Source organism: Penicillium roqueforti (assembly GCF_015533775.1).
Source record: "Penicillium roqueforti strain LCP96 04111 chromosome Unknown scaffold_09, whole genome shotgun sequence".
Classification (NCBI taxonomy): domain Eukaryota; kingdom Fungi; phylum Ascomycota; class Eurotiomycetes; order Eurotiales; family Aspergillaceae; genus Penicillium; species Penicillium roqueforti.
In genome coordinates this window covers 632,318-655,660 of record NW_024067573.1, presented here as the reverse complement: position 1 = coordinate 655,660, position 23,343 = coordinate 632,318, and the positions used below count along the sequence as shown (strand labels likewise).

Genomic DNA, 23,343 nt, shown 5'->3' with positions numbered 1-23,343 from the left:
TTGCTCAAGCTGATAGGGTCGATGCGGTTGGTTTTTGGGTGGTACTTCTGAAGAAGCCGTATTTCGGACCTTTGGAACAAAGGAGTGGATAGCGGACAGGGAGTTCGCGGTTACCGGGTTATTTGCAAAAGGTACGAGACGCCTGAGACAATTTCACTGCCCAATACGAGCAACAGCGGCCAGATGTATCAAACTGTCTGATGAGTCTAGGCACAGCCCACACTCCGAGTGGTATAACCGCCGAGCCTTGAATCTCGGGGAGCTATGGTAACCACGCCCAGAAAAGAACAGCCAGCGACTGGCAAGCGCGAAACGGGGGTGAGAGAGCGCTCGGCAAAACAAAAAGGGGGAACTAGAAGAAAAGGGAAAGTAAAAGGAGGAGTAGAGGAGTCATGTCAAAGCAAGCAATTGATAGAGGACGATAAGTGATGATGTTTGCCTGCTTTGCTTCGCCTTGAGTGCCTGAGGCAACACATCTCCATTCCGTCATGTTCCACCACCAATCTCTCTGACAAATGCGCAACCATCAATTGGGGCAACAATAGCCTAGGCCCTAGTATAGACTGCCACGGCTCTTATTTTCTTTGGCGGCACATGGAATACGCCCCATCTTGAGCATATGGCTGCGCTGTCGTCTTCGATTTTTTCTCTACCGCTACCGCCTTGGCTCCAGCCGCCTGGCACTCGCGTATCTCGATATGACCGCCGGAAACGCAAAAGGAGTGTGGGGTGGAGTGAAAGCGAGCTGAACGGCGAAGAAACAACGGATATCGCCTCGGCTACGGAATCTGAGCCCGCTGGGCCTCCCTTGGTCTTGACACCAAATGAATCCCATCAATACCGAATTGCCGGTTTCCCATCCAACCAAGAATTGCCGAAAGGCCATTTCCCTCATAAGGCAGATAATGATGAGCAATCTAGAAGAGAGACTGCCTCACGCCACCTCAAAGACTTAGCGGGATTATCACCTCCAATCTACCCTCCTCAGTCGACCCAGCAAGGCAACCTTCGCTTCCAACACCTAAGTGCATTGACAGCCATTTTACATCGATGTATGCTCCAAGGTGATTACGTTCGAGCCGGACGAGCTTGGGGCATGATCTTGCGCGAAGATTACAGAGGCTTTCGAATGGACGTCCGCAGTGAAGGAAGGTGGGGCATTGGCGCTGAAATTTTGCTACGGCGTGACGAACAGGAAATCCCAGCCAATCTTGGTACCATTAAGGTGCCGAATGCGATGGACAGCACACCCATCAATTTTACCACCAAGGGCTTTGCGGCAGCTAAAGAATATTATGAACGACTTATTCTCAATCACCCATTCATGAAATCTTCACCACAGTCTATCTCCTCTTTGCACTTCTACCCTGCAATGTTTGGGCTTTGGGTGTATATCACACAGGAAGAAAGCAAGGCAACTAGGAAAAATATTACCCTTCGCCAAGAAGAAGAGCCTGATGAGTTTTCTGAGGATGACAATTCAGAATCTGAATTTGGCCACCCTCGGAAGTCACAAAACAAGACAGATGCTGCCATCACAGCAATTAGGGCACTGGAGTTGGCACAGGCGCAGCAAATTGCTGCGCGTATGGACCAGCTCCTAGGGTCTCCTCCATACTCGGACTCGCCAGAATTGCTGGAGCTCAGAGGCATGATCTGTTTGTGGATCGGTGATCTGTTGCTGCTCACTCTACCATTACCGGCCCACTTCGAAGACTACGACGACCACGACCCAATGCTCATGGATAGGACCCCAGGCTCTCTTGAAGCGAGACGTGAGCACAGGCTTGCAACCGAAAAGAAAGCAGCTGAAGTCCAAAGATCGATTGAGCTCTTCGAGAAGGCCAAGAAACGAGGCAGGGGTGTTGCATACAATCTGGAGAGTCTTCATATTGATGATGATTCTGCTGATTGAGGTCCTGGTTGAGATGATCTTGATGTTCCTCTCTTCTGGAACTTCATGTAAAATTATACTTAATATACCCCAATGAAATGCATTTATTTATAGGTAAACATTATCTTATAATTAGAAACCTCCCTTGCCCAGTATCCTAGAGAAAGATTTACACCCTTATGTGGCGTTAGTTGGCCCTGGTATTCACAATTTAGTCAAGCACATTAGCTAAATGTTGTTCGGGATTTATACCCGGAGGTTACCGCCGCTGTAAGGTTCCATACAGCCGTGGCGGCCCTAATTGCTGTAGATGAGGCTTAAAGCCGGTGGAAATGATCGACACGTGACTACGCGGCGATATCGCGTTTGCCCAACAACCTTACGGTGGACCCCGTCGTCTTTCAGCGTCATCGAAAAAGACCACATTTATTCATTACCCCTACAATAGCTAGCTTCAAAAAGTACTATGGGGGTTGGCGATTATGTCCACTCCAAAGAAGGTGGGCAGGCTCACGGCCAAGCCACCCAGTCGCGCCAGCAACGTGCAGAACAAGCCAGAGTCGAGGTACCGGTCACCCAGCTGGTCGATCCAGGTCCTTCAGGGGCCAATGGCAGATCTGGATCTCTAGAATTTAACGGTACATCTCAATTTCCAAATCAGTCCCGCAATCTCTCTACGCATGGGATACAGCGAGACAGGGACGTGTTCGACACAGACGTGGAAGCGATTGATGATTCAACCGTGGCAGGGACTAGTGTCTACGGATTTGATGACAACAAATCTCAGGCAGCATCAAGTACTAATGCTGCCTACACCAATCCCGATCCTCAATCGATGTATCAGCCCCGACCTTCAATCCATACTTATGGGCCTAACTGGTATGAAGGCCTGGGTGACCAAGCCATGAAGAAGGCCGGCTTTGATTCAGATGACTTCGATGACTCTGAAAGCCAAATGACTTCGTCTCTTGGCGGAGATGGCGGGGATAATGAAAAGTCCGACGAAGCACACGACTGGCATGCGTCGCACAAATCACGTATAACCGAGGAGCCATTGAGCAAGCGCCTAGAGAATTTCTGGTCCGCCAGCAGAAAGAGAACTTCTTCGCGGCAGCCTGTCACTATAGACTCTGATCCCGAGCCTCAGACTCAACCACAACCACAACCGACGTCAAGGCCGCGGAAATTGGGTCAAATGCTTCCTCCTACTGGGCCCAGGAAGATTCTTCTCCCTCACAGCTCGTCAGCAATACCCAGGACACGTTTCAGCCCGCCAAAGCCTTCACTTCTCGAACAACTCGACCAACAACTCGATGCATCACCTACTCGCCATGACTCTCAACCTCCGCCAGATGTTGGCCGGACACTCAGCATTACATCGTTTCACGAACTTACCGATAGTGACGGTGGAAGTGACGATGGCATGGAGCACACCATACGCCCGGATGAACGACGGGAAAGCGGCGGGGTTTCAATCAGTGCCTTCGATATGACCAGTTTAACCGACTTAGACGTCGACCACACCATGCAGGATCCGTTTTTTGTGCACGAATCGCGCAAATTGCATGAGCCATCGCGTCGCAGCCGTCGCAACACTGCCATCCATTCGAAAAAGCGATCACTTGAAGCAGACTACCCTCCAGAAGTGCTTTACCAAAAGTCTTTCTCTGAACTCCAAGCTGAGCCATTTGACAAATCGCCGACCCCTCCTCCACCTGTCATCAAATCACCTTCCTTGCCGCCAAACCCACCATCTCTTGTCACAGATACTGAGGTACCCAATAATTCCGTCTCCCATCTGTTGACTCTGACGGACCAAGAACGCCAAACATATTTGTCCCACATGACCATGGATGAATGGGAAGACTGTGGAGACCAAATGATCGACCGTTTCACCCATCTTCTTTCGGAAATGAAGAATTTACGGCGTGCCCGTCGTCGCACAGCTGCTGTGTTTGAAGCCGAAGTCAAGCGCCGCCATGACCAAGTTGAAACACAAAGTTTGGAATTGACGAATAAATTGACCGAGATGAGAACTGGCGGTGCAGAGGTTCTGCGTGGACGCCACCCGTGATTGCGAAATAGCTCTCTTACTCTTATCATTAACCCTTATGTTGTTTGAGATGATTGTGTTATGCCCAATTAACCACTGCAGGACTCGATTTATTCATGTTCATATTTTTATACCCCTTTTACACCTAGAATATGAGGACCTGCGGAATTGACGCCGAAAATTACCATTTGTGATGTCCAGGAGTGGCCGTCGTACAAGGAGCAAATCCAAACTGCCGTTCAACACGGCTTAGAATGTGCTAAGACCTTAGTGAAAGAATCTGCTTTTGCAAAGTTTGCTCTTCATTGGGTAGAAAATGATGACACCGGTGATGGTACCGGTAATTTCCGGGATCGATTCGCTTCTATGCGAGACAGCAACGAATTCCCTGTTGGTCTACGACGAGACTCCTTTCTCTATGTGGATCAAGATTCCTTGCAATCGTGTGATGTTCCTAGACCATTCGTCTGGTTACTAGAACCTGACAATGAAAACACTGCAAAGCCACTCAAGGTGCATATCAACCACATCGCTCCGACACTTTTTGCGCGTTTCACCCAACGAGATCTTTCCCCAGAGGTAAATCGTCGGCCGTATCGCAACATATTGGAGTTGAAAATGCTTCATAAAGCAGCACGTTGGTCGAAGGATGCTCCAGGGGAGAAGGATAGGATTTGGCCTCCGCCTGTGCGCTTCATGTAAATCTCCAACTTGAACAAAAGCATTCTTTTCGGGATATTGAACGAATAAGCAAAACATGTAGCTGTGCACACTATCTCCGAATCTTGAAATCCTTATTCATGTTGGTCTGAAGGGTTGATTATTGCTAAAATGATGTATGATATGGACAATGCGTAGCTCACTCACCAGAGCTATGCTATCTAACTCAAGGTTTATTCGCCCAAATGAAATAGAATACCAGATATAATAACGCCATCGATCCATAATGCAAGAATACTCCATCTCCCGTTGCAATGAATGTGAAGGACAAAACAACATAATCCAACCATAAACATATCAAGACTCGGTACTAGGTTTGTGAAGCGCAGCAGCAAGTCGCTTATAGTCTTCCAGTAGAACAGCTACGTCCCCGATCCGGAGATCACTCGCATTCTGTGTCTCAAGGAAACGCTGAATGGGAGGATCAATTTTCGATGAAGGGTTGGAGAGCGGGCTGTTAGAACCACTATTGCCGTCTGCTGAAACAGGTGATGGCTTGAGTCTGTCCAATCCCGATGGGGATACGGACCTGCCGCTGGGAGTCTCTGGTGCGTTGCGGCCAAAGCTCTTCATCATGCCCGGGATGTGGTTCAGAGGGTTAAGCGTGCTGCCAAAGTTTCGCATTGATTCTAACGGAGTGGGGCTTATGGGTGAACTCAATGCAAAATCTTCGCGTAGTGATGTCGTGACGGACTTTTTACCGCTTCCCTGAGTTCGAGTGCTGTCCACACTTCGGTCTCGAGGGGTAGGAGTGTTGGAGAGATCTGTGAGTCTCGAACTACTGCGTGGGGGTGTGCTCTCATCCACGGAAACAGAATTGATTGCTGCGAGCTCCCCTTGGGTCAGATTTTGGTTGGTAGCAGAGGCAAGCGGCAAGCTCACTAGACGGCGAGCTTCGGCCAGTGTCTTTGGCAATATTGGACCGCTACCCTCCGGGCCTGGTCCTTGGATGTTTTGCATCTCCTTCAGACGACCAAACAGAAAGTTGAAACTGCTGTCCAATGTAGCACCAATGTTCTTCAAACTCTGGTCTGCAGTGGTGCGAACAGCATCATTTGCAGCTCCGAGGACCTTAGAAGGCGGTTGGAAAATGTTACTGAGGCGTCGTTGCTGTGGTGTGATGGAGGGTCGAGGTCTAGGTAATGTAGAGGCGGGTTCCTTGATTTCTGGTGTTGACAATTCCGGCGATGCAGATACAGTCGTCACAGCCAAGGTTGTAGCCTCCTTGGGGGGCCGAAAAGGATCGACATGTTCTACGGATAGTGTCGTAGTTTCACCGGGGGTTTTCAGAGGGCCATCCTGCAGCTCATCGGCACGTAGTGTAGAAAGATCGACGTTTTCCAAAAAGCTTATGGCCGCCTCTAGATTGGTTAAGCAGTAAGCCGTTTCTCCGTCAATTCTGCTTGAAGACCTGAAACGCTGGATAAAAACCAAGTTGCTGACAATGTTGATCCCTTCCGGAGGGCACGTCACAAGCGAATAAATTAACGTGGGCAGAATCTCATCCGCAGAAGAGGAAGACGGTAAAAGTTTAGTGAGAGCGTCGACGATGGCCTTGTGCGCCGCTGCGAGTTGCTGTAGCTTTCCAAGGGGGTATTTGTAATCGTTCATTTTGGCGAGATACTCTCGGGCCTGACAAAGGAATTCGTTTGCTTCGTCCTGCTTCTGCTCATCGATTGTTTCAAGGTCTATATCGATCCCAAGATCCTTTAGATTAATGCCGACCAGCAGCAAAGCCGCAGTCTTGGAACGCAACTTTTCATCCCGCACATCATCCAATGTACTTTTGTGCCTCCAGAGTTTATCATAAACCAGCTCGCAGACCCTTCTTTCGGCAGCCTCTTCTAATGCGCTCCTTTTGTTTTCAAGGGCTCTGCGAGCCTGTCGCTTTTCAGCCACCTCGGACGCAGTCAACATTTGGCGACCTGAAGCTGCTGGCCTGATATCGTCTTGAGAGCGTTTACTGCTCAATTTCGACAGTGCGCTTCCTCGTGGAGCTTTTGCAGGAACCTGGGGCGGAAGATCCCGGTTGATACGAGCTATGAGAGCAGATATATGTGTGGCAATGTGGGACTCGGCGCGGCTGTAGAAAACTTGGAAGAGCTCGGAGATCTTCTCGATCGTGGGAGGCGAGTTATGAACTTTGGCGCTCAGAGAATTCACGAATCTATTAAAGAAATGGCTGTCAGAATAAAACGTTGAAGCATGGGCACTCATATGATCACGCTTACCGATCTGCCAGGCTGATTAGTTCGATCGGCAATTCCTCCGAAGGGTCTTGTACGCTTCGCGAAAGCACAAAGCCATCATCTGTCTGGGCATCGCCTGTTGTGCCGGAGTCTGCGGAGCCCGGTCTTTCGAATACGTCGAGTCCATTTTCCTGCCCCTCATTATTGACAGGTGACGATGGAGGTGCTGTTTTGGAATCTTGCTCAATCGTAGGAGATTTCACTTCCGAGTCGCCCATTCTGATGAATGACCGTGCTAGATTCAGATGAGGCCGACTGCTATTTTCAGAGCCAGACATTTTAAGACCAGGGGCGATGGGGTTCTATAAGGCACTAATTGCGTGTCTCCGCTCCCGGATGCAGCTGATAGGCCGATGTCGATCCGCGTCCGAGAGCCCCTAGCTCTGGCCTGAGCCTGTTGTCCAGTAGTAAAGCGATCGGAAGTACGGAGTACTCCGTACTTGTCACGGAGTATACTGCAGCTGATCAACAGCAGCGTATCACTCTCCTAGTGATCATTTGAGAAGACACCAAATTGACGAGGAATACACGATATCGCATCACGTCACGGGGGTACCCATCACGTGCCGATCGCTCTCCGCACTGCGTCACTTCGTCACTTGATAAGTGACTTGCTGATAACCGCGATAGACTCACGTCTCCTTGACCTTGATCCTCATCAGCATCCCCATCATGGCTCGAAAATGTTCACGATTTGAAATCAGCATCCGCAGCCTATTATTTGCGGCTGCAGTATTGTCAGGTGCTGCCTCCGCCTCAGGCTATCATCTACCCTCTCCACAAGTTCCCGTCATACCTTTGAATGGGGACGAGGGTACACCAGACACCCATGAGTTTGTAAGATGCCTGACTCAAGTTTTCTTATCTGTAGCTGACCATCATACCCGCTTATAGTCCTTGCGCCACATCTTTCACCGAGGCACCTATGAACAACCCGACTTTCATGCGAGACTCGACGTCAAGCCAGACACTCGCCTTCGAACTATATCCGAAGATGGCCACGAAGAAGAATATATTGCATCAGATTCCACTCTGCTTGCCTCATCAAGTCCTCTCACGATACAACGATTAGCCGATCGGCGACTCCAGGTGATTCAAGGTCACTTGGCAGCTGCACGGTCTTCGGGCTTTGCGACCGCCTTGTCTCCACTGGAATGGGTCATGGACACCTTGCCTGGACCGAATATTACAGATAAGCAGACTGTTTTGACATTTGCACAAATGACTGCAAATGACTATATTGAGGAGCCTGGAACAGGAGAGTGGCACACTATTAATGGCAAATTCAACTATTCGGGGAGCTTTGGTTGGCAAACGGATGGCCTGAGAGGGCACATCTACTCCGATAAGACGAACGACACTGTTGTCATTTCTCTGAAGGGCACTTCGCCCGCTCTCTTTGATGGCGCTGGCACCACAACAAACGATAAAGTCAACGATAATTTATTCTTTAGTTGTTGTTGTGGCCAAGGAGGCTCATATCTATGGAGACAATCCTGCGATTGCCAAAGTGCTACATTTACGGCAAATCTGACATGTATCGTTGAGTCTATGAATGACGAAAACCGTTATTATCGGGCAGCGATCGATTTATACTCTAACGTTACCGAGATCTACCCAGATGCAAATATTTGGATGACCGGTCATTCGCTGGGTGGTGCCATGACGAGTCTGGTTGGATTGACGTTCGGATTGCCTGTGGTCACTTTCGAGGCCGTTCCTGAAGCATTGCCCGCAGCTCGACTTGGCCTCCCAAGTCCGCCAGGCTATGACCCGCGGTTTCCACAGTCGCGAGAGTTCACTGGATCCTACCACTTTGGACATACAGCAGACCCAATCTATATGGGAACCTGCAATGGAATCAACTCTATTTGTACATGGGGCGGCTATGCGATGGAGTCAGCATGTCACACCGGACAAATGTGCACGTATGACACTGTGGCAGACAAGGGCTGGCGTGTCGGTCTTGGTACCCACAAGATCGAGAATGTGATATCTGATGTTATCTTGAAATACGACAATGTCCCTTCATGTGTCGCAGAGGAAGAATGCTTTGACTGTGAACTCTGGAAGTTCTTCCGAAGCAACGGCTCCGATGTCACGACTACTACGACTACCACCACCACCGCATCTCCCACCAGAACTTCTACTTGCAAGACCCCCGGGTGGTGGGGCTGTCTGGATGAAAGTACAACCGCTACCACTACGACAACAACTTCACCGACAAGCACTGCCACTACTACTACATGCAAGACTCCTGGCTGGTTCGGGTGCAAGGATCCTACCACAACAGCCATTCCGTCACCCACGGTGACTACTACTTTGCCCTCGGTGACTGCAACGACCAGCTGTCATGACCCAGGGTGGTTTGGCTGCCGTGACGGAACGAGCACGGTGGCTACGACTACCGCTACTTCTGCCTCGCCCTCTTCCTCGCCCTCTTCCTCGATCTGTGATAGCCTGGGAAAGATGTCGGGATGTCGGGATGAGTCCACTAACTCGCCTGCGATCACCTCGGCGCCCACTCCTACCAGTTAAACCTTGTTCCTTCCCATGCATGCACTTGCAGCATACTCTTGGTGCCCCTTTAAATAGATTGATCCGTAGGCTCTCAAGAAGCGCAAGCGCCATATATACCCACCCATTCTTATGATTTGATCAGGGCTCAATTTGCTTTGGGTTTTCCCTTTCCCTGCGATATACAAGATATATGATTGGCGCATTGAGCGAGCTTTTTTTGTTTTGGTTTTGGTTTCTTGTTGTTTTCAATCCTCTGTGCACGCACGACTCTATTGGGAGCTTTTGATTATTCCTTGTACTAATTCTAAGGGAAGCACTATCCAGGGTTCTTTGTCGAGGCACTGCCTTGCGCAACACCTTGAAGGGACTGACCCTTGGAATTTTCGGTTGCTGTCACACTCTGATAACTAGATAGTCCAATTAATTTGTTGGATATAAAATTGCGGATTAACTGACTTGTCTGCAGCTCAACAACTCTGCAAGGCCAAGTTCGTATCTTCGGGGTCGCGATCTCGGATCGTGCCGACAGAACAAACAAGCTTGAGCTCGGATCGAACTGCTATATTGGGAGAACAATTGACCTCCCGGCATTTCTTGCTCTCGGTCTAGCCACCATCCACTTACAAACCTATTCCTTGTCCTTTTTTACTCCAATTCCGGGAAGTGGACCCGAGAGGATGACATCGGCCTTGTTTACGATTGGATATAGCATACACGTCTGACCTAGGCCTGGCATTTTAGATGTTTGTTTTATATCAATATAGTTGGTGATAGGATGATTTCATATCAGATGCTGGTGGGGCTATGGGCTTCATTGAACTTTTCCATGGTTCCCCCGAAGGCCCTATATAAACCAAAGTGCTCCCGGGACTTTTCTCTCTTCTCCATAGACAATCTGCGATCATGGGTCAAGACAACGAGCCTAGTAGGTTTACATTGCTTGTCAAAGCCGATAACACCGACTAATCCCCTCTCTTCCATAGGAACCTACCGCTACAATGAGACTCCGGTCTACACGGCCTCTAACGGCTGCCCAGTAGGCCCTGCCTATTTCCCTTTAATCGTAAGGTCTAACCATATACATATAGGTCATGGATCCCCAGGCGTCCCAGCGCATTGGCCCCAACGGCCCGCTTCTGATGCAGGATTTCCATCTAATCGATCTGCTGGCACACTTCGACCGTGAGCGCATTCCTGAGCGGGTAGTTCACGCCAAAGGTGCTGGCGCCTACGGAGAGTTTGAGGTCACTGATGACATTAGCGATCTCGTATGTAGGCAGTTTCTATACTTCCCCAGAGAATACTAGGCTAATAACGCATAGACGACCATTGATATGCTCAAGGGTGTCGGCAAGAAGACCAAGATGCTCACCCGCTTCTCGACCGTCGGTGGTGAGAAGGGATCCCCGGACAGTGCCCGTGACCCTCGCGGATTCGCCATGAAGTTCTACACCGAGGAGGGCAACTGGGATTGGGTGTTCAACAACACCCCAGTTTTCTTCCTGCGCGATCCTGCTAAATTCCCCATCTTCATCCACACTCAAAAGCGCAACCCACAGACAAACCTCAAGGATGCCACCATGTTCTGGGATTACCTCTCCACCCACCATGAGTCCGTCCACCAGGTTATGCACCTGTTCAGTGACCGCGGTACCCCATACTCATACCGTCACATGAATGGCTACTCCGGCCACACCTACAAGTGGATCAAGCCAGACGGCACCTTCAACTACGTCCAGATTCATTGCAAGTCTGATCAGGGCAACAAAACCTTGACCAACGATGAGGCGACCAAGCTGTCCGCCGAGAACCCCGACTGGCACACCCAGGACCTATTTGAGGCCATCCAGCGCGGCGAGAATCCGTCTTGGACCTGCTACGTACAAGTCCTGAGCCCCGAAAAGGCCGAAAAGTTCCGCTGGAACGTCTTCGATTTGACCAAAGTCTGGCCCCAGAATGAGGTGCCTCTGCGCCGTTTCGGCCGCTTCACCCTGAACAAGAATCCGCAGAACTACTTCGCGGAGATCGAACAAGCCGCCTTCTCCCCCTCCCACATGGTCCCTGGTGTCGAGCCCTCCGCCGACCCTGTCCTTCAGTCCCGCCTCTTCTCTTACCCCGACACGCACCGCCACCGCCTGGGCGGCAACTACGAGCAGATCCCCGTAAACTGCCCACTCAAAGCCTTCAACCCCTCACACCGCGATGGCTACATGAACGTCAACGGCAACTACGGTGCCAACCCCAACTACCCTTCTACTTTCCGTCCGCTCGCCTACAAGCCCGTCAAGGCTAGCCAGGAACACGAGAAATGGTCTGGTGCTGTCATCGCCGAGCAGTACCCTGTGACCTCCGAGGACTACGTCCAGGCTAACGGCCTATGGCAGGTCCTTGGCCGTACCCCTGGCCAGCAGGAGAACTTTGTCGGTAACATCTCTGGTCATCTGTGCGGCGCTGACGAGCGTGTTCGAAAGGCTACTTACGAGATGTTCCGTCGTGTTAACGCAGATCTTGGTGCTCGTATCCAGTCTTCTACGGATGCTCATATTACTGGTGCCCCGCCAGCACGTTTGTAGATGTACTTTTGCTTGCTTGTGCTCTTATACTCAAAATAATCGTGGATTCACTCTACGTCGCTGCATCTAGATATCTCATCAACTTAAAATACGATTTATGAACTATGAGGGCGGTGAGGTTGATGGCCCAGATGGAGCGCAAAACATTGCGATGCTCAATCGTTGTACACCAGAGTTATTGTGCGCCTCCGGGCCTGGTCCGCGGACTCTATGCACGCAAGCTCGAACTCGGTCGCGTCCGAGTAAACGCTGTAGTCTAGTGCCTGCAAAGACGACAACCTCAGGGGCATCGTCGCCAAAAGTAGGAACGTGCATAAAAGATGCCTCCGACCCAACCCCTTCACTGTCTTGTTTCTCTGTTGTTTCGAGATCAGCAATTTCTAGGCCGTCGTTCTCATTATGAGACCGGAATAGAATGGTTAATGTTCCGCTATCCATATGAGGGGGACTGAAATGGGCGCTGAAGTCAGGAAGACTTCGAGAATCATAATAGTGGATCCCGATAGTAGCAGAATCGAGAAGCGTAGTACCAGTTAGGGAAGTGTCCGAGTCCAGTGCCTGCGATATGGTCTTTAACAATTGCAGCCTTATAGGTGTCCACCCCTTGAAAGGAAAATCAGCACGATACAGAAAAAGAGGGAGAAGACAAGGACGGTTTACCTCATGAAGACATTTGACTGAACGATATAAGTTGCAAGAGGGCCCCTTGAGATGGTTCGGTTCGGCGCCATGTCGGAAAAAATAGATACTCTCTTTGGGTATCTCAGCCCGGCCGCGAACACGTTCCGAAGCAAAAGGAGAGTATCCTTTTATGTCTGTCTTAGCTGTAATCGGTTGTGTGAAGAACTCCCGTGCCTGAGGAGTGCGGTCAGTGATGAATGCTATTCCAGGAAAGTGGGTTTAGCCTGCCTTTTCAATGACAACGTCGGGACAGTGTTGCCTGGTTTCAGGGGCTACTACTAGGCGGAAAGCTCCGAACCGACGAAGGGCAAGCTTCAGGTCAGAGGCCAGAGTGGATGATACAGGTTTGTTCAAATTGATCAGAGGTAGTTTGGCAGACATTCTGATACACGCATTTATATGTACGTAAGGGACTGCACGACGAAACAAGCGAGATACTCAAGTCTTGAAGTGTTTGCAGGGTTTGCATTACCTAGCGGTGTCAGGCTGTCAGGGGAGGATGAGTAGCGAAGACGGGTCTTTTACATATGTCGGAGGGCATGAGGGAGGTTATATGACGGTGTATTAGGGCGCTAAACCCAAAAAGGCAAAACTAACCGGATACAGTAATTCACAGGTCCGCGTTTTACGTTAACTATTTCACAAGCCAGCCGGCCACCCCAAACCATAGCTCAAACTGTCCAAATAGGAGGATGGAAGAGTCTATAACCAGGACCGGCCGACCTATACCCACTACCGCATAGAGTGATGAGTAGCAGCCAATAATCGGGAGATTAAAAATGACACGGAGGAAGATTCGTTTTGGCGGCATGATACCTTAACAATACATTCAATAAAGAGGGAACAGCTAGGAGTTCAGAGAGGTGAGAGAAGTTCAATACTAGCTAAAGCGAAATCATAAGAGGATCTTCTTGCATTCCACGGCTGATTTGAGCCTGAAGCCTTTCATGCCACCTTGCCAGCTTAATGCGATTGCCGTTCTAGCCGAATCCCGTAGCTCCGATTCATACTCCCCGATGACATGTCGACCGAGGGTTTGCGAACTTACTGCAACCTCAAGCCTGCGAGCCAGATCTGCAGCGTCACGCAAGGCAGTGTTGGCCCCCATCGCTCCAGTTGGTGGCATGGGATGAATCGCGTCGCCGAGTAAAGTCACATGGGGCGAGGGCTCCCAGGAGGCCAACTCTGGTGAGGCAGAAAGCATCAATCGGGTTGAAGTTTGAGCCTCGTCTTGCATCTCGAAAAGCACCTGCAAGTCAGGATGCCATGACTTGGTAACATGTCGAGCAAGTTCCGCTGACTTTTCCGGGCTTAATGGCCAGGATGTGCCATTTGACGACGAGATATTGGAGGAATGAGTGACAAGCACCCAATACACGTATGGGTCGGGAAGCTGAGGTTTCGAGACTTTTTCTGCGTGTGGGAAACGGATGGATTCAAATAGCAAGGTGGTCCGTGATTCATCGTCTGGGTTTAAAACAAGAGACATTCCATGGTGGTACGCCTCGGGAAACCGAGCCAGAAATTCGGGGCTCAAGGGTGTCTTTCCAAAGATGATGCGCATGCCGGTGTCGATACCCATGAAATCTGGTATGTACTGCTTGCGGACCCTAGATCGAACTCCATCTGCACCAACAAGGAGAGATCCAGTTTCCTTCGAGCCATCCGCAAAGAATGCAATTGTGTTTCCGTCGTTCACAGTGTAATGGTCGAAGCTCTTTCCAAAAAACACATGCTCATCCAAACCTGTCAGCAGAACCTCACGGAAAGTGCTCCGATCCACAGTCTGGGGCTCGATAAAAGCAGCCGACCCAAGGGGCCTAGGAGGGCCAGTGCCGCCTAGTAGTGTACCATCGGGTTTGATTCTCACGCCCCCCATTACCGTTTCGGCACAGGTGTTCTCGAACAGAGCATATAGCTCAGGCGACAGATTATCCCGAAGGGCGTAGATACCCTCACTTCCCACCCTCAATCTATATCCCTGAGTTCGAAGATCATGCCTTCCGTCCTGTTCAAATAGTTTGAAAGGAATGTTTCGTTTTTTCAGTCCCTGAGCCAAGCAAAGACCGCCAAGCCCAGCACCGATAATCAAGATAGGATGAGACATGGCAGTTGTGCAATAAGAAAGGGAGAAGCTGAGATCAGAGCAAGGGCTGTTAACGTATGTCTTTGGGAGAACAAAATTGTATAGGCTTTTTGTTTGGCACATCGCTAAATTTATACATCATCATATCGGCACGTATGTTCTCGGCCACCGATCTGATAGTCGGACATCGGGGCTTAAAAGTCCGACAGGTCGGTGAGCCATCTCGGGGCAATCAGATTGGCACACAAAGGACCCGTACTGCAATTCATGCGCACTCCCCATTCGCCCATTGCCTTGCCTGCTTCCTGACTTTCGGTGGTCTTTTATGTATATCGGAGGGCATTGAGGGGAGGTTACGTGACGGTGTATTGGGGCGCTAAACCCAGAGAGGCAAAACTAACTCAACACAGTAATTCACAGGTCCGCGGTTTACAGTAGAGAAGCTTAAGTTTAGGATTTGCAGGTCCTGAAAGTAGATCAATATTTGGCTAATTATTGCCAATGAGATACATACTGAACCCGGTATGGAATATATAAAATAATAAGAATACTACTAGAAGTTTGATATAGAACATTCTGATTACTGCAAGGGGAATTTATAGTTCCCCCACGTGGGGTTGTCAGACTCATGAGTCATACTACATCTAGTTACATCTAAAATGTACTGTTAGTATAATTTCAAGACTGTATGATCAGAAAATACTAGACCAATCAAGCCCGAACATAGCACGACTCGAATATCGAATTATGTTCGGACGATGACCCATCGCTTGCCCCATCCGGGCACCGCCAAGCTTCTCATCCCGCCAAAATTTGCGCTTGGAGGCGATCAAGCCCGTCAAATCCCCCGTTCCCCCGCCAATTCGGACCATTGGCTTTTATCCTCTTTTTGTCAAGCTCCTTTGTCTCTGCCGTATTCACTTATCCTCGGTAGGCGTCAAGGAAACTTTTCGCTGCCGTGGAGTGCCTGCGTGCAATGTTCCTGGCATAGTGGGTACTTTGATTTTTTATTCCCCTGACTTCCGAACCGGGCCAACTCTCAAACCCATATCGCAAGTTGCTCGAGCCAACCTTCCATTCCTCCCAGCGATCTCGGTTATTTCGTCCATCCAACATGGCCGAACCCAAGGTCTCAGATGCCATCACGCCGGTGGATGTCTTTCCCGAATATGGTTACTCTTCAGCCGCTGGACCGGGCTCGGACTCATCCACGACCAAGGTCATTCAAAATGCAAAGGCAGCCACGGAGAAGGAACGGTCTATGACATTGATACAGGGTATCCGGTTGTACCCCAAAGCCGTTTTTTGGAGCGTGCTCATCTCTACTTGCATTGCCATGGAGGGTTACGATATTAGTTTGGTCAACAACTTCTACGCCTTCCCGCAATTCAATCGCAAATATGGTGAGATGCTGGCCGATGGCACATATCAAGTATCCGCTGCGGTAAGTTCAACCAATTCCGGCGGTAGCCATTCCTCTATCTCTTGGAGTGGGGTGGACTTGCCTCTTTGGGAGATGAAGAAACTGACAATTCTCTGGACATAAAGTGGCAAGCAGGTCTGAGCAACGGTGCTTACTGCGGCGAGATCATCGGTCTATTCATCAACGGCTGGGCTTCAGAACGATTCGGTTACCGGTACACGATTATGTCCTGCCTTGTACTTGTTAGTGCGTGGACGGCGATCTTCTTCACGGCTAAGAATGTGCATGCCCTGCTTGCAGCGGAGATTCTCTGCGGTATTCCTTGGGGTGTCTTTCAGACTTTGACGATCACCTATGCTTCGGAGGTGTGTCCAGTGGCGCTGCGAGGGTATTTGACGACCTATGTCAATTTCTGCTGGGGTCTTGGCCAGCTTATCGGTATCGGTGTGATTAAGGGCATGTTGAACCGGGAGGACGAATGGGCATATCGGATTCCGTACGGACTGCAGTGGATGTGGCCACTGCCGCTCTTCGTTGGTATTTGGCTTGCGCCTGAATCCCCATGGTGGTTGGTTCGGAAAGGCCGCACTGAAGATGCGAAACGGGCCCTTCTCCGTTTGACTACCAAAAGTCAGGGACAGGATGGGGATTTCGATCCAGATGAGACTGTCGCTATGATGGTTCATACGACCGCCCTGGAGGAAAAAATCACCCAGGGTGCGAGCTACTTGGATTGCTTCCGGGGCACTGATCTCCGCCGCACAGAGATTGTCTGTATGGTCTGGGCCATCCAAAATCTCAGTGGAAACTCCTTTTCCAACTACTCGACCTACTTCTTAAAACAGGCAGGGTTAGACTCCTCTAACTCTTACAACTTTGCTATGGGTCAATACGGAATCAATATGGTTGGCGTTTTCGGATCATGGTTCCTTATGACACTCGGAATCGGCCGGCGGACGTTATGTCTGTACGGTCTCTGTGGTCTGTGCACCATGCTATTGGTCATGGGTTTCCTTGGCCTTGTTCCCAAAGAACACAGAGACCAAGGCTCCCTGGCCACTGGTTCAATGATGTTGATCTGGGCCCTATTCTACCAGCTGACCGTTGGAACGGTCTGCTTCTCCCTTGTTGCCGAGCTTTCCACCCGCCGACTGCAAATCAAGACAGTCGTGCTGGGCCGCAACCTGTACAACATTGTCGCCATCGTCTGCGGCGTTCTGACCCCTTACATGCTGAACCCCGGCGCCTGGAACTGGGGCAACTACGCCGGTTTCTTCTGGGGTGGCATCTGCTTCCTGTGCATCATATACACGTACTTCCGCGTTCCCGAGCCTCGTGGCCGCACGTTCGCCGAGCTTGACCTGCTCTTCGAGCGCGGTGTCAGCGCTCGCAAGTTTGCGACCACCCAAGTGGATGTGTTTGATGAGACCATTGAGAGCCAAGTCATTGATGATTACCGGGCAAATAAAAACACCCGAACCGATGAATGCGAATTGGAGAAAAATCACGGTTCGATATGATGCGATGTATCTTATGTTTACGATTAATTCTGCTTCTGGGCCCGAACTTGATAGGCCCCCTATGTATATAGCATTTTTCAGCAAATAGAATAGCAGTAGTAATCTAATATCTTTCCATGATGATCAAACAAAATAAAGTCACACTGCTCCTGATGTAAACCACTGCAGTTTCTTATATATCTCCACTTCTTTTTTTAGCACTGAAGAGCCCATTGCCTGCATATTCATGGGCACCTGGCGTTAGTCCGGATTCCACTCTTACATCAATGGCAATTCTCGACCCTCAATCTGACATATGACCTTTCGTATTAGTATGCCTCGACCAAGTAAAATCACGGAACAACCGGCAATGCCAATTTGGAAGATGAGACGAACGTGGATGAGGCACCCAGCTATATGAGATTGCAGTCGAGAGTTACAGACACAAGCGAGTTAAATGATACTGTTCTATGTCTTATAACTAATCCTCTGTTCTACAGCTTCAGCGTGAATTACACGCAAGCGATGAAAAAAACCAGCTTCTTCATTCCAAATGACTTTGTCATCTATTCGTTGGACCACTCGGGCTTCTTCTTTTCCGCAAAGGCAGTCATACCTAGAATAACCGTTAGCAAACCCACTCACTCAGCAAACCGAAGTGCCAACTCACCAATCTTCTGATCCTTGCTCCCAAAGAGCGCATGGAACAACCGTCTCTCATACTCAATACCCTCCTTGAGCGGCAAGTCCTGGCTCTTATTGACAACCTCCTTAGCAGCGACAACAGCCACACGGCTATGGCTGGCAATAGCCTCGGCCGTCTTGTAGGCTTGCTCAAGCAGCTCCTCCTTACCACCCGGCACGACCTTGGCTGCGACGCCCCACTCACCAGCCTCCTTACCACTGAACATCTTTCCAGTGAGGATAAGCTCCATGGCCTTGCTCTTGCCGACCGCACGGGTCAGACGCTGAGATCCACCTGCGCCGGGGATTGTGCCCAGCTTGATTTCGGGCTGGCCGAAGGTGGCGGTCTCGGTGCAGTACAGGATGTCGCACATCAGGGCTAGCTCGCAGCCGCCGCCGAGGGCGTAGCCGGAGACAGCGGCGATGACTGGGGTGCGGATGGAGGTGGCGAGGTGGGACCAGGGCGCGATGAAGTTCTCGCTGAAGGCCTTGGAGAAGCTTAGAGGGGCCATTTCTTTGATGTCGGCGCCGGCTGTGGTGGGTTTGTTGGGTTAGTATTGTTGACGTACTTTAGGATTAGGGCGAGGCATGATGGGAGAGGATAGGATGTGAAAAGTGTAAATAGGACATGTACATACCGGCAAAGGCCTTCTCGCTTCCTGTAATAATGATCGCGCCGATGCTCTTGTCATTGTCATAGTTGGTCAGGGCTTCGTTAAGCTCCTTGAACAAGGGAGTGAATAGTGCGTTGAGGGCCTTGGGGCGGTTAAGGGTAACTATAATAGCAATGAGAATTGGCCGGCATTATATTAACTGATTGTACATACTCAATCCCACGCCGGGCTTGGGAACCGAAGTGAGGATGTGCTCGTAACTACCAGCGGCTGAAGAATAACCCCGGACTCGGGCTAGGTAGGAAGTCAAGGGGACCGATGTCCGAGCAGTGGCCAGACGAGTGCATTGACGAGCAAACATTGTGATATGTGAAGGAAAATATAATTACTTCTGTTCAGACAATTGAGGTTAAATTAATGCAGAGAAGGGAGAGAGACTACCGACGCGATACATCATAGATGGTCGGTTTCCCCGCGACCGACTGAACGCCGCCAAAATTAACCGCCGAAGTTAACCGTCCCGAGGTCCATTCGAATTGGGCTAAGCCATTTTCGTCTGCCTTATGTCACGGCACCGCCACATCTTGGACTTCGCCACATATCACGTGCACTGGGATGGCTAGTGATTCGCATCTAAGCTGATTGGCCCGTGGGCAGTGGACACTTCTCTGTCCTGAAGGAAGTGCAGTGCCTGACCTGGAATGTCTGGTTTCAGCAGCTTATCTTAATCACAGCTTTTCTTTTGCTTCCCTCTTTCATTTCTTTCTTTCAGTGGTCCAGCCCTGTGCTTTGCTTCTTCTCCCTAATACCTTCATCATGGATGTCCCTGAGCCCGATCAGTCTCCCTTCACAGCCGTGTCGGCGCACACCTCTCGACTGACTCGAGTGAGTGTCCCATGAGGGGCAAAGGCATTGCGCGATGTCTTTCGATTCTTCATTCCTGAGATCAGCCGAATGGTCCGACCAGCATGCTAATACGCCGATCGCAGCACTATCAAGCCTACCTCGATGCCTCGACTCCGTACACAACCTACCGCTGGGTTGGTTCTGGTGTGCTCCTGTGCCTCTTCTTCCTGCGCATTTTCCTCGCGCAGGGCTGGTACATCGGTATGACTCTATCGAGCCCCTATAAATGGAATCAGCAAAGCGAAAATGATGCGCTTCAACCCCAACGCGCGGGAGCCATTCATCCGCGGTGCTGTAAACATCTGCATAAACAAACCGCTAACGCTGGGATCTTGAATCACAGTCGCCTATACACTCGGAATTTACCTCCTGAACCTCTTCCTCGCTTTCCTGACTCCCAAGTTCGACCCCTCTCTCACCCAGGACGAGGGTCTTGAGGACGGTGACGCCGGGTCCCCCAGCCTCCCTACCAAGAAGGACGAGGAGTTTCGTCCCTTCATCCGACGTCTGCCTGAGTTCAAGTTCTGGCACTCGGCCACTCGCGCCATCGCCATTGGCTTCGTTTGCTCCTGGCTCGCTGTCTTCGATATCCCCGTCTTCTGGCCGGTGCTGGTCATTTACTGGATCATTCTGTTTGTGCTGACGAGTATGTTTGCCCTTTGGTCGGAATTCGATCCGATACCTATAGCATTTTTATATGGACATCTGTCTAACTTGACCCCTTTTCCAGTGCGACGACAAATCCAGCATATGATTAAGTACCGTTACGTGCCTTTCTCCTTCGGAAAGACGCGGTATGGCCGTTCATGAGAGTTTCGGTCTCTGGGCTTTTTTTTCTGTCTCTGACTCTATATCCACGATCGTTCGCATGTGCATATCATTTATCTGTATGCGCACTTTGGCTTGGTGAGCAACAGACGGACATGATATGATAAGAGGTGAAAGCACGGGACTCATGGTAGTCCATTTATGAATTTTCCCAGACTCTTTTTTAATCACTACTTGCTTAGAGGGCCGCTGCTTTGGCGTGTTCCAGTCTTCTTCCCCTGTGAAATATGATTAGACCTGAAGTCAATGAATAAACTAACTTGAATTATATTTTTTTTCTTATTACAATCATTCTTTTTATGGTTTATCAAACGAGAAGCTAACTCGTTTGAGACATCTCATGTGGAGATGAGCGGATTTGCGCTTGTATGCCGCTAGAGCAAAGAGGAATGTCTAATCTTCTCGTCTCGTCTGTTGCCTGTTGCCTGTAGGCTTCCCACTCTCACCATCCTCAACATGGAGTAATACAACACTGTGAACTCTGCCTTAAGACTCTGACTCTCATTCGCACTGGAGGGAACATCCTAGCGCGAACATGAACATGGGTATGAACATGCCAGCAGTGTTCTCGACCTCCACTGAAATTACAATCCTCTTCACTGGCTGGACAACCTCAACCACGACGCAATATGTCTTCACATTGACCTTTCTATTCCTCCTCGCCATCTTCAACCGCTCTCTTGGCGCCCTGAAATTCCAACTTGAGAAATCATGGTCCCAGCATACCTCTCCCCCTCCAACTCTGCTTCTCGCCTCAGTAAATCCACGAAAAGGCGTCCGAAAAGCAAAGCTCAGTCCTCTTCCGAACTACATGCGCGTGCACGAGGACGAGGACCCCGATGAGGAGAATTTGCCAGTCTCGAACAATGACAATGAAACACAAAGCACGTCAATGGAATATCTCATAAAGGATAGCCCTCGGAATAGGTTCTCCCTGAAACGCCTGGTCCCATCCTGGAAGGCCAGTGGAACCTGGAGTCTGTGGAAAGACGGGACACGTGCATTGCTTGAGTGTGCTAGGGCTTTGATTGGATATTTCTTGTGAGTTGTTCCATCTGCGGCTGTCTGTATACTTAGTACGTATTGGATAATCGTTAATTATTGGCATTGGTAGGATGCTATCCGTGATGACCTTCAACGTCGGCGTCTTCGTTGCTGTGCTTTTCGGCGTCCTGGTGGGCGAACTGCTTCTTGGAAGATTCTCTCAGGGAATCCCTGGCTGGCAGGAAGGGACTTGTCATGGTGGATGATTGGAGTTTCGATTGCGGTGAAGTTCTAGCTTAGCTCCCTTTACCTCGCACTGCTTAGCGCTGTGTGGTGACTCACAAAGGGGGCTTGGTGAAATACCTAATTAGAGCTATTGATCCTAGAATGACAATATCATCTATACTTCATTATTTGCCTAATTCCTTTATAAAACAAGGATGCTCATTGATAAAAATAATCATATACCCTCAGCATAAACATGATCGACCTGCTGCTGCTGTACCGGCTGAGTCTCAGATTCTGGTCTGCAAACCATCGATCCTATTCAAACCGACAAACGTTACTACAAATATATCTCTAACCCAAATCTCCGGCATGACATGACGTACCTGGAGCAAGACGAACCATAATCGCCCAAGCCTCCTGACAACTGCAATCAGCCCCATTGACGTGTGAGCACTTTGCTAACGGACGTCCAACCTTAGGGATTCTCTTCATCGGTCGGTCATAGTGTGCACATTTGGACGAGCGGTGTCCTCGAATACAGGATTCACTGTTTCAGGGTCCGTCAGTATGTTTGTCTACCATTTGCTATAGATCCAGACAGGAGATATCTGAGATATCTTACCAAGACCATTTACAACCTTGGGAGTCGAATGGCATATCTTTGGTTTGCTGGTTTAGATATAGCCAAGTCCAAAAATAAATTGTGCCAATGTCTATGGGACCCGAAAATGGAGAGAATATTGGATCTATTCATCGAGTAGATACTAAGACTTGCGGGAAGACGCTATTGAATATGGAGACTACTTTCGCAAATGTGCTCAAATCAACGCCTGAAGATCGGCCGCTAGAACCCTGTCTAAGGATCGACGCCGTACCTAAGCAGCTCCATAATATATTCTTGACTTGCGGAGTTGTGGGGCCCCGTGATTTAATACCCAAGGTTCGGAATGGGGCAGATTTTAAGCTTGATTTTCCTTAGTATATCCATAAATACTATCAACTGGCTTTCTAGACGAGTTTGCTCTGGTGTTTATGTCTCCCTCTTACTCATTTTACTGTGCAATCTTTCGCATTCTGCCGAAAACTAGTAGGATAGGTTGCGGTGGACTGGAATTGGCGAGGGCTACCACTCTGGTTATGAGTCTACAGCCAGAGATACGTATTTAGTTAGCTTTCGACCTCTTGAATAGAATCAATATATACAGTACCGCAAATTAAACCGTTAGTCTGTATAATTTCAGTGCCTCCTGATATATTCTAGTTGTCGCTTAAGCCTTCAGCGTACAACATACAGGGGCTACCCCCAGTCGCGTCGCTTACATACAGAACGGTGAGAGAATCGATGCCACTACCCGATGCTCTCATAATAACAAGGCCCCTTCTTTCCAGGTCTTCTTGCTT

At 49.7% G+C, this 23,343-nt stretch overlaps 12 protein-coding genes across 12 annotated transcripts; 7 read left to right on the top strand and 5 right to left on the bottom strand.

Moving 5' to 3' along the window:
• Positions 1-619: 619 nt before the first annotated feature.
• LCP9604111_4604 (uncharacterized protein) lies at positions 620-1,915 on the top strand (the record flags this gene model as incomplete). Its single annotated transcript, XM_039072322.1, has 1 exon — positions 620-1,915. The coding sequence occupies one exon, from the start codon at positions 620-622 to the stop codon at positions 1,913-1,915; it is 1,296 nt and encodes a 431-aa protein (XP_038929646.1).
• A 445-nt stretch (positions 1,916-2,360) lies between these two features.
• LCP9604111_4603 (uncharacterized protein) lies at positions 2,361-3,968 on the top strand (the record flags this gene model as incomplete). The annotated part of the gene is made up of 1 exon (XM_039072321.1): positions 2,361-3,968. One exon carries the CDS (start codon positions 2,361-2,363, stop codon positions 3,966-3,968), a length of 1,608 nt encoding a protein of 535 aa, XP_038929645.1.
• Positions 3,969-4,964: 996 nt separating this feature from the next.
• Positions 4,965-7,134, bottom strand: LCP9604111_4602 (VPS9 domain-containing protein; the record flags this gene model as incomplete). Its single annotated transcript, XM_039072320.1, has 2 exons — positions 4,965-6,834; positions 6,899-7,134. 2 exons carry the CDS (start codon positions 7,132-7,134, stop codon positions 4,965-4,967), a joined length of 2,106 nt encoding a protein of 701 aa, XP_038929644.1.
• A 454-nt stretch (positions 7,135-7,588) lies between these two features.
• atg15 (triglyceride lipase ATG15) lies at positions 7,589-9,454 on the top strand (the record flags this gene model as incomplete). Its single annotated transcript, XM_039072319.1, has 2 exons — positions 7,589-7,753; positions 7,811-9,454. The coding sequence occupies 2 exons, from the start codon at positions 7,589-7,591 to the stop codon at positions 9,452-9,454; spliced, it is 1,809 nt and encodes a 602-aa protein (XP_038929643.1).
• An 885-nt stretch (positions 9,455-10,339) lies between these two features.
• On the top strand, positions 10,340-12,009 carry LCP9604111_4600 (catalase; the record flags this gene model as incomplete). Its single annotated transcript, XM_039072318.1, has 4 exons — positions 10,340-10,361; positions 10,420-10,472; positions 10,525-10,704; positions 10,759-12,009. The coding sequence occupies 4 exons, from the start codon at positions 10,340-10,342 to the stop codon at positions 12,007-12,009; spliced, it is 1,506 nt and encodes a 501-aa protein (XP_038929642.1).
• Positions 12,010-12,111: 102 nt separating this feature from the next.
• On the bottom strand, positions 12,112-13,071 carry LCP9604111_4599 (uncharacterized protein; the record flags this gene model as incomplete). Its single annotated transcript, XM_039072315.1, has 3 exons — positions 12,112-12,612; positions 12,670-12,864; positions 12,919-13,071. The coding sequence occupies 3 exons, from the start codon at positions 13,069-13,071 to the stop codon at positions 12,112-12,114; spliced, it is 849 nt and encodes a 282-aa protein (XP_038929641.1).
• A 514-nt stretch (positions 13,072-13,585) lies between these two features.
• Positions 13,586-14,797, bottom strand: LCP9604111_4598 (FAD-dependent oxidoreductase; the record flags this gene model as incomplete). Its single annotated transcript, XM_039072314.1, has 1 exon — positions 13,586-14,797. The coding sequence occupies one exon, from the start codon at positions 14,795-14,797 to the stop codon at positions 13,586-13,588; it is 1,212 nt and encodes a 403-aa protein (XP_038929640.1).
• Positions 14,798-15,890: 1,093 nt separating this feature from the next.
• Positions 15,891-17,719, top strand: LCP9604111_4597 (putative MFS alpha-glucoside transporter; the record flags this gene model as incomplete). Its single annotated transcript, XM_039072313.1, has 2 exons — positions 15,891-16,220; positions 16,325-17,719. The coding sequence occupies 2 exons, from the start codon at positions 15,891-15,893 to the stop codon at positions 17,717-17,719; spliced, it is 1,725 nt and encodes a 574-aa protein (XP_038929639.1).
• A 545-nt stretch (positions 17,720-18,264) lies between these two features.
• On the bottom strand, positions 18,265-19,357 carry echA (enoyl-CoA hydratase echA; the record flags this gene model as incomplete). The annotated part of the gene is made up of 4 exons (XM_039072312.1): positions 18,265-18,314; positions 18,369-18,914; positions 19,021-19,158; positions 19,210-19,357. The coding sequence occupies 4 exons, from the start codon at positions 19,355-19,357 to the stop codon at positions 18,265-18,267; spliced, it is 882 nt and encodes a 293-aa protein (XP_038929638.1).
• Positions 19,358-19,812: 455 nt separating this feature from the next.
• Positions 19,813-20,712, top strand: LCP9604111_4595 (Rer1 family protein; the record flags this gene model as incomplete). The annotated part of the gene is made up of 4 exons (XM_039072311.1): positions 19,813-19,881; positions 19,986-20,103; positions 20,246-20,548; positions 20,633-20,712. 4 exons carry the CDS (start codon positions 19,813-19,815, stop codon positions 20,710-20,712), a joined length of 570 nt encoding a protein of 189 aa, XP_038929637.1.
• A 559-nt stretch (positions 20,713-21,271) lies between these two features.
• Positions 21,272-21,980, top strand: LCP9604111_4594 (copper transporter family protein; the record flags this gene model as incomplete). Its single annotated transcript, XM_039072310.1, has 2 exons — positions 21,272-21,771; positions 21,845-21,980. 2 exons carry the CDS (start codon positions 21,272-21,274, stop codon positions 21,978-21,980), a joined length of 636 nt encoding a protein of 211 aa, XP_038929636.1.
• Positions 21,981-22,174: 194 nt separating this feature from the next.
• On the bottom strand, positions 22,175-22,599 carry LCP9604111_4593 (copper fist DNA-binding domain-containing protein; the record flags this gene model as incomplete). Its single annotated transcript, XM_039072309.1, has 3 exons — positions 22,175-22,257; positions 22,326-22,489; positions 22,565-22,599. 3 exons carry the CDS (start codon positions 22,597-22,599, stop codon positions 22,175-22,177), a joined length of 282 nt encoding a protein of 93 aa, XP_038929635.1.
• Positions 22,600-23,343: the final 744 nt, after the last annotated feature.